General features: G+C 39.8%; 2 protein-coding genes across 2 annotated transcripts; one reads left to right on the top strand and one right to left on the bottom strand.

Moving 5' to 3' along the window:
• Positions 1-325: 325 nt before the first annotated feature.
• On the bottom strand, positions 326-2,882 carry gpx9 (glutathione peroxidase 9). The gene is made up of 5 exons (XM_073489881.1): positions 2,751-2,882; positions 2,533-2,626; positions 766-896; positions 516-646; positions 326-431 (listed from the first exon to the last, which is right to left on the bottom strand). Exons 1-5 carry the CDS (start codon positions 2,880-2,882, stop codon positions 374-376), a joined length of 546 nt encoding a protein of 181 aa, XP_073345982.1. The 3' UTR covers positions 326-373.
• Positions 2,883-3,948: 1,066 nt separating this feature from the next.
• On the top strand, positions 3,949-7,796 carry fbxl15 (F-box and leucine-rich repeat protein 15). The gene is made up of 5 exons (XM_073489546.1): positions 3,949-4,069; positions 4,392-4,551; positions 5,484-5,986; positions 6,095-6,321; positions 6,485-7,796. Exons 1-4 carry the CDS (start codon positions 4,044-4,046, stop codon positions 6,282-6,284), a joined length of 879 nt encoding a protein of 292 aa, XP_073345647.1. The 5' UTR covers positions 3,949-4,043; the 3' UTR covers positions 6,285-6,321; positions 6,485-7,796.
• The last annotated feature ends 1,072 nt before the right edge of the window (positions 7,797-8,868 follow it).

Raw genomic sequence — 8,868 nt, forward strand, 5'->3', positions numbered from 1 at the left:
CACCAGAATCAACACAAAATCAAATTTCCTTCTTTGTAGCTGCTTTAACAAGGCTGTAAACAACTCCTGACCCAATCAATCTATTAGTAATAGAGTGATATCAGGAGTGACAACAAAAGCAACCAAACAATTAGTGCATTTATTTCATAGTGTTTTATATATTTTTATTTAACTTTGAGTAGTAGACACCATCACAATAGAGAAAAATGTGACATGACAAGTCCTCCAGTGGCTGAAGTGGAACTTGCTCTCAGAGTGAATGCACCGAAGCCCTGAGGCCTGTTCCTCTTCCCATCAGATCCAGCTCAGGTGCACAAGTGCATTTACTGGGCGGTCGTCAATCTGCCACTGGTGACAAATTGAGGAAAATCCATCAGACAAGTTCTGCTATGTCCTTCTCCACAGTTGCAATGGGGCAGTGAAGTTCATACCTGCAGTAAAGGGAAAATATTAGAGCCACTATAACAGTCACAAAGATCTGATTGGGTTTCTAACTTGAGGTTTGGGGTCTTTACCTTCTGAAGGGCATGCCATCTGCAGTGATTAAGAACTTCTCAAAATTCCAGCGGATGTCATTGACTTTGATTGGTGACCAGTAGAATTTCTTTATGTCTCCAATAACAGGGTTCACAAATGGCAAAGATTCCTGTGGCGAACCAGAAATGACAGTGTATCGGGGAGGGTTTTCAGGGCAGAACAGCCGCAGCACTCACAGAAAATGTCATCCCAATATTTAAATTATGTAAATAATACACGAAATGATACCTTTAGATAGGTGAAAAGAGGCTCTTCGTTTAATCCATTCACCTCAACCTTGCCATAGACAGGAAACTTTGGCACGAACCCCCCACCAGGTCTCACGTACTTAAGAATATTGAGGGTCTCATGATTCACCTCTGAAAAAAATAAAAGCAGAAAGAGTTGTATGCTTGTGAGTCTTCAAAATAACTTCAACAAATGTTTACCACGTATCCTGAGCATGTACAAACAAAGTGTGTTTCTGGCTGTGGTGGAGGAAGAAGTATCAAATATCAAGACTTTATGCAAAATACTCGATTGGAAGTACATGTTATGCATTGAAAACTATGTTTAAGAAAAAGTACAGAGGTCTTTGCAGAAAAGCTGTTGGTAAGTTAGAAAAGTAAGAGTACTCATTCTGCAGAAAACGATTTATATTTGTTACATGAATAGAGTTGTGCTGTAAAAATGCATATTGAGCATTTTACTGTTGTAGCCAATCAAAGTGGAGCTACTTTCAACTTATTTATATACAGTTAAGTAGTTTCGATCAGCGGTTCCGAAATGATTCAAAAATCTGTGTATTTACTTCAATCAAGCTCAACCTTAAACAAAACACTAGATTTTAAATATGCAAACTTATACTTGGTACAGAAAGTCACTCATGACTTAGCTCCATTACAAGTTGTGGATTAATCTATGAGAGGAGATACTATTCTGCACTATTCTGTTATGGAAGAGTGCCTTTAGTCAGTCAGCCTGGTCTGTCTGAGGTTCAAGAGAGTGGAATATAATTTCAGATCACATTAGACAACTTAACACCTATAGATCCTTTAGTAACCAACTGAAACAATGGATGATTGATACATGTCAGCCCTAAACTCGCTTGCTCTGTGTCTTCTGCTTGTTTGCAATGTCATTCTAAATGTACTGTACACATGTCACGACAGGTTTGAATGTTCCTAATGTCTTATTTGTCTTTTTCAAATCTTTAAACTGCCATCCTGTGTTATTTTGCTTTGTGCCTTGTTCTGTTTTGTGCCCAGTTTTGTTCTGCCTGTTTTGTTTTTCTCTTTGCTTTGTTGTATTTGAGGAAGCCTTTTTAAGACCTTGGCTGTAGGACTGCACCTGAACAATAACCCTATTCTAGCATTTTCACTCATGTATCACGGTGTCTTTTATCAATGTGCACTGTCCCTTTTTAAGTAAACTTAACTTTAAAGGTGCAATATGTAAACATTTTAGAGAAAACATTAAAAAGTCACCTAAAGTAATCAACATAATGTGTTGTTCTGACGTTGTGAGTTAGCATGCCAACCAGCTAGCCCTGTCCCGTCCTGGCCCAAAGCTCTTGTGCAAACAATGTCTACACCAATGCTAACCCAACTTCTCTGTACTCTCAGTCCGGACAACTAGCTGCATGGCTAACTGAGCTAACTAGCTAACCGAAGCCATAGTAAGCAGTAGTTAGCAGTTGCTCTAGAGATATGCTGCCCCCTGTTTGTTTGGAGTATGAATTTCGACAGGTGGCCCATTCTTACATATTGCACCTTTAACATCTGGAATGGGACAGTGGGCCACAACCAGACATTGCTTTTTTGTCAGAGGTTACCACACTATAAAGCTTTGAAATTATCCAAAAATTTGTAGTAGTACCTCAATATTTCAGTACTTGAGTAAATGTACACAGTTATTTTCCACCACAGATGCAGATTATAGTATCATTTTGTACAGTATACTACCAGGTCAATAATCTCTGATTTATGCCACATTCACGAGCGTCAGTGTACCTACCAGGTGACTGAAGACCAAACTGGTTGCAGGAGAATCCTAAAACAGTGAAGTTGAGGTCGCCGAACATTTCCATCAGTGCATTCAGTCGGTGGTACTGAGGGGAAAAGGACACCAAATCAAATGCCTTAAATAAAAAATGACAGCGCAGATTTTGTGAGACGTAATGATGAGATAATGTGACGTGACTGTAATCAGTCGGTGCTCGGGCAGATTATTACCTCCTCTATTGTTGACCCTCAGAAGGTGGCAACGTTGATGATGAGAAGCACCTTACCACTGTAGTTACTGAGCGGAACCAGCTGTCCATCCAGGGTCTCAGCAGAGAAATCATAGATTGATTTACACGCCATGCTTGTACTTTAGCTTGTATATGGGATTGTAGTCAGTCAGGAGTGAGTGTTCGCCCCGGCTATCCTGTTGGCTCATCTCATTCACTGAAACATAACTCATGGGTCAGCAATTGTTCAGCATGACTGACTTCATTGTTCTCCTGGGCAGAGGTGAGCTGGCAGGTTGGTCATTTGTTCGACACATGTATATCAGGAAAAGAGGCTGCTAATATGGTGACAGCCAATCAGCATTAGGAAATCAAATTATCAAAATTAAGATATATGGATCTGCAGAATCCATAGAGTGAAATTCAGGAATTTTTACGCTGACTTTCTTTTTTTTGTTTGTGACAACAGTTGTAAGGCTATGGTTATGAGGTAATTATATAGAGTTTGGCTGCACAGTGCTTTGTTTACCAACACAACACTTCTGACCTGTTTTTTATCTGCACAGGTTAATTATTAGCCAGTTATTTTGGTGAATATTCTGCTAAAATTGTTTTAAATAAAGGAAATTATAAATATGAACGTTAAAACAACCAATGCTCACAAATACACGAATAAAATAGTGTAGGAGGTCTCTATAAAACATTTATAATATTAATTTTTAAAAAAACAAATTGCTTGTACGTGATCTTTGACGGAAACCCGGAAAATTACAACTGATGCGTTCAGTTGTCCCTCGTAAACGCCCCAATAGGTGACAATATCAGATATAGGTCATCTAAATGCGACACAACGACGTCTCTGACATTTGAGTAACACACTCTTGGCTGCAAACGACAGCAAATTCGCTTCCTAAACGGATGTTGGTTGTTGTTTTAGTAAACAAGACCATTATCGCAGAGTTGAGCTACTCTCTACTTTACAAACAGAATAAAATGGATGAAATTGACTCAAAGGCAGCGATAATGGTTTATATATGTGTGTCTATCACATTTATCATTAATTCTCGGCCCTCCTTTTCCCTTATAGTCATATTTGTGAAATGCACAACGTTGCTGAACAGCCCGTGCTCCATTTCGATTTGAATTGAGCTTCTTCCGACAGCACCTGAAGGCACCATTAGGTTTGGGTTACACCTCAAACGCCTGCAAGATGCTACAGAAAAATACGTTATTTTGGCTTCTTTGTGACCAACAACGCGTCCTTAAAAACCCTGTATAACATACCCGACTCATTATGGATGAAGAGGATAAGACACGAACGTAAGTGCCTCTGAAAAAACGAGTTTTGTTGTTAAAAAGCAGCTGGATCGCTACCCCCCGGCTGGCTAGCTTGTCGGCTAACAGCGATAGCTTCCTAGTACCAAGTCCCTGATGAGATGATCAGATGGTTGTTGCTGCTCTCATTTATTTATGGCAGCTGACTCGGGTTTAATTATATATCACAGCGATGAGCCTAGTGTAACATTATCCACCATCAATGTAATATGTCTGTCATGATTGTATTTCATATATGGTTGTTTCCGTGAACGCTGCGTGCAGTATCAAAGTTCAGCTGTGAAACAAGGTTTGCTTTCCTCAGCAGATGTCAGCTCTTGGACCTGCCCTGGGAGGATGTGCTTGTTCCACATATTTTGTGCCATTTGCCGCTGCAACACCTCGTCAGCCTGCAGAGGGTGAGCAAGCAGTTTCACGGCCTCATCCAGGTGTATCTGGCCAACTGCAGGACGTTTGACCTGTCCTCGGTAAGTCCTGATGAGTCCAACCTTTAAAGGACAAGCACACCCAAAAGTGAGAATCCAGTCTTTGTACGCTCGTCCCCATGTCGATGGAGAGTCGGGTAAAGTTTTGTTCGTCCACAAAACATTTGTGGGCGTTTTCCTGACAGTTGAAGTAGATGGGCCAAAGCCAACGCCCAACCGTGCCCTTTTAATTCAATCAAGCCTAATCCAATATCAAATGAAACACATTTAAATCTACTAGATTGAATTGCACTCACTCATAGATAACAGCCACGCCTGATTTTTTTCATCAACATCCACGTACTATTCCCTGAGAAATTTACAAGATGTCTAAATGTCTCACAGTGGATTGATCCCTTTTCCGTACCAAAAGTAACAGGGTCTTTTATGGGCCGAGACCCATCCTCCATCCAAGTTTCATGGATATCGGTTCAGTGGTTTTTGCGTTACCCCGCTCACAAATCAACCATACAAATGGACAAAGGCGAAAACATAACCTCCTTGATGCCAGAAACAACTAAAAAACACATCAAATGTCTCGTCCAGCGTAATCCAAGTCCCTGGAAGCCCCAGGATCCCAAATTGAATTGAAAAGACGTTATTTACGCCCTTCTTAAAGCTGAAATCTTCACTGTAGCAGCTAAGCTAAAAGTGTTAGCATGCACACCCTGTCAGAAGTGGGTGTCAAGGGTCTGTATGGAGACGTTTTGTGTTTTTTTTCGGTTGTTTTTTTTTTACGTTTTAAAATAAGTCCTCATTTACTTCAGTTTTTTAGGAGAATGCTGCAACAGTTTTGCTTTGAAGCTCCAAAAACGTTTTGTGGACTTCTGGATTTTCATTTTGGGCGAACTGTTCCTTTATTCGCCTTTACTTGAATACTGAAAGTTATTGTCTAAAGGTATGGTCCGCTAACTGCTCTGTTGTGATATTCACAGATTGGACCATCCATTCCCAAGGAGGCATTTTGCTCCATGTTAAAGGACAACAAAGTTCTCCACAGCCTCTCACTTCAGAACTGTTCCGACTGGGTGACAGACAAGGAGCTGCTGCCAGTGATCGGCCAGAACCAGCATCTGCAGAGAGTGGACATGAGCGGCTGTGCTTGTCTCACCCGCCACTCCCTGGTGGCCGTGTCCTTGAGCTGCACGCACCTCCACCACCTCGGCCTGGCGCACTGTGAGTGGGTGGACAGCCTGTCCCTGCGCAGCCTGGCTGACCACTGCGGGGGGCTGCAGTCGATCGACCTCACTGCCTGCCGCCAACTCAAGGACGACGCCATCTGCTACCTGGCCAAGAAGTGCTTGAAGTTGAGGTCTCTATCGTTGGCAGTCAACGCCAACGTCACCGATGAGTCGGTGGAGGAGGTGGCCAAGAACTGCAGGGGTCTGGAGCAGCTGGACCTGACAGGTTGCCTGCGGGTCAGGAACCAGTCTATCAGGTATATCATGTCTTATTGTCAAGCATAATCCAGCTAACTTTGTGCCATCCCCACTGCCTCGCTTCTTGTGCACCCATCCATAAGATCCTCTCCATGCTGTGCTCACAGGACTCTCGCAGAGTACTGCCCGAAGCTGCAGTCCCTGAAGGTGAATCATTGTCACAATGTGACAGAGTCAAGCCTGGATCCTCTACGGAAGCGCAATGTAGTGATAGATGTTGAGCCGCCTTTGCAGAGGGCTCTGGTGCTTCTTCAGGATGTGCTGGGGTTTGCTCCCTTTATCAATCTGCAGATATAGCCAAAGGGCCATCTATCTGTCCAACAAGAGCTCACAGGTATGTAATATGAGCAGTATATCTACTTTATGAGCTTCTGACACTTTTATATCCAGCAATGTCTGTCAAATATCCAAACAGGCCTAGAACTCAGCCTTAATAGTCTATTTGGAGCAGATAATGGTGATGACAGTCAATCAATTGTAATCAACATTTGTTACAGGTGTCTTCATCAAGGCGGTCACTCTCAAGGACACGTGTGTCGGGACAATCCAAGAAGACCGGGATGTGCTGCACGACGTGGAGGAGTAAACTCACTGGAATGTGAACGACGCACATTTGTGTTGGAACTGAAAATGATGCCACATTTAAGCGACCGAAGAAAGCCATGAACTTTTTGAGAATTGTTGCCTCATGTCCAAAAGATGTCACTGCACCAGGGTTACAATGGTATGAGATTTTCACAGTATGAGAACTGTTTCAGAAGATTTCTCGCCAAACTGTATTATACAATTATTATAATAACTATTATCCGTTACAGTGACCCTGAATGTATCAAAACAGAAGGGTTTCTGGGTCGAACAAACACTTTCTTAGAATTTCATAAACTATTCTGTCCCGACAGACATGAAACTTGATATAAACTTGGAATATTGTTCTTTTAATTAACGATAATACGGTAGAACTAAATATCATAGATAAGCAAATGTACACAGTATGATAATCGTCAACTTTCATATCACGGTTTACCATACACAGTATATCGCTGTAACTCTACACTGCACTACCTGGTAATCATTCAGTGTCGTAATAATGTGGCTTTGTAAAAAGGAAAAAAAAAGCAATTCTTACCAAAGTACGGTCTATCGTTTTGTTGGTTTTTAAACAAAAATACACAATTTACTTTGTGTGTATTATGATATTTTAAGAAACATTTATCTTATGTTTCATTTGGAAACATTACAAAAAAATGTTTGAGTTTAATTAAACATTTCATTTTGCATGTACTGTTTATGTGTGTGTGCAAGCGTAAAGGATCAACTCAATTGCACAGAAACATTTTCTTACTTGTTTTTTATTTTCTCCACTACTGAGACTTCCGCTGCCACCACAAGACAATGAAGGTGAATGCAGTTTTGTTCGCGTGTCTTCCAGAAACAAAGTCCTGTCTCCTCAGGACAATCCACAGACCTCACTGTCGACACTTCTTCAAACTGCTGACCGGCTTTGTTGCTCACAGTAGTTGTTACACGGAAAGATCTGCATGGCCAGCAGCAGATTAGTGGGAGAATGTTTATATATAATATTTGTGACGTGGGTGAAGCAACCCTTTAATTCATATTGTTAATAAATCCACTCTTGTATAGCCGAGTTTTTGTCTGAATTAAGTTTAGGAACGTATTATGACCGTTTCCCATCAAAACCCTTGAAATGAGTTTTGTAAAACGCACCTGTGTTGAACTGCTGTTGCTCATTAATACAGTATATGAACTGTTCAAGAAATATTAAATTGTAAAATACAACACCATCAGAAATGACTATTGTCACTTTTTAACTACATGAAAAGGCACAAATCTGCTGTGATATAATTTAGTGCTACATATATAAATTAGAGCTGCAACGATTTATTGATTAGTGGTCAAATATTGAATCAATTGCCAAATGTTTTGATAATCGAGTGATTTCTACAGAAAAAAAGTCAAAATTCTCAACCCAGCATACCAGCTTCTCAAATGTGATTATTGCTGGTTTCTTGACTCCTCTATGATGGTAAACTGAATATCTTTGGGTTGCAGACAAAACAAGACATTTTTCACAATTTTTTTGACATTTTATAGACCAAACAGTCAAAAGTTGAAAGTACTGATCCGAAACAACGGTGCTGTAAAAACTACCCCAAAGTCATATTTGAGTAAAAGTAAAGATAATGTGCCAAAATGTTACTTTGGTAAAAGTGAAAGTCATCCATTCAAACAGCACTTAGGTTAAAGTCTTAAACTATCTGATATAAATTTACTTAAGTCTCAAAAGTACAAAAAAAAGTACACTTTACATTTATTTACATGTATGAGGTCACGATACCAAACTTTCACTACATGAAAAAATTCACTGTCTTGAATTTGTTATCTTTGCCAAACAAATCGACGATAAAGATATTATCGCAACAACATCTATATAAAATCTGAATAAAAAATGGTATTCCTCAAATTCATACACTCAAAGTACAAGTGTAGGGAGGTGGAGAGAGTCTGTAGCCATAACTGTTCAAAACATTATTTTAAAAAGCATACAAAAAACAAATGACCTGATAAACAAGAGATCCACAAAGATTATTAACACAATTTCTATATTTCCTTTTTTAATATCACAATTCTTATCAATATCTATATATTGCTACACCTTTACATGCATAGATGCAGCAACCAATCTAAAAAGTAACTAAAGTTATCAAATAAATGTAGTAGAGTTAAAAGTACAATATTTGCCTCCGAAATGTAGGAGTGGAAGTATTAAGCTGCAGAAAATGGAAACACTCAAAGAAAGTACAAGTAGCTCAAATTTATAAATAAATAAACCTTTTAACCTTTTTTAAAAAAAAATTGTTCT

The sequence above is a fragment of the Pagrus major genome, chromosome 20, assembly GCF_040436345.1.
Source record: "Pagrus major chromosome 20, Pma_NU_1.0".
NCBI classification, from domain to species: domain Eukaryota; kingdom Metazoa; phylum Chordata; class Actinopteri; order Spariformes; family Sparidae; genus Pagrus; species Pagrus major.

Coding starts and splice junctions, on each gene's coding strand:
- fbxl15 (XM_073489546.1), top strand. CDS start 4,044: ATGGATGAAGAGGATAAGACACGAAC. Junction 4,552..5,483: donor GGACGTTTGACCTGTCCTCG/GTAAGTCCTGAT, acceptor TGATATTCACAG/ATTGGACCATCCATTCCCAA. Junction 5,987..6,094: donor GTCAGGAACCAGTCTATCAG/GTATATCATGTC, acceptor CTGTGCTCACAG/GACTCTCGCAGAGTACTGCC.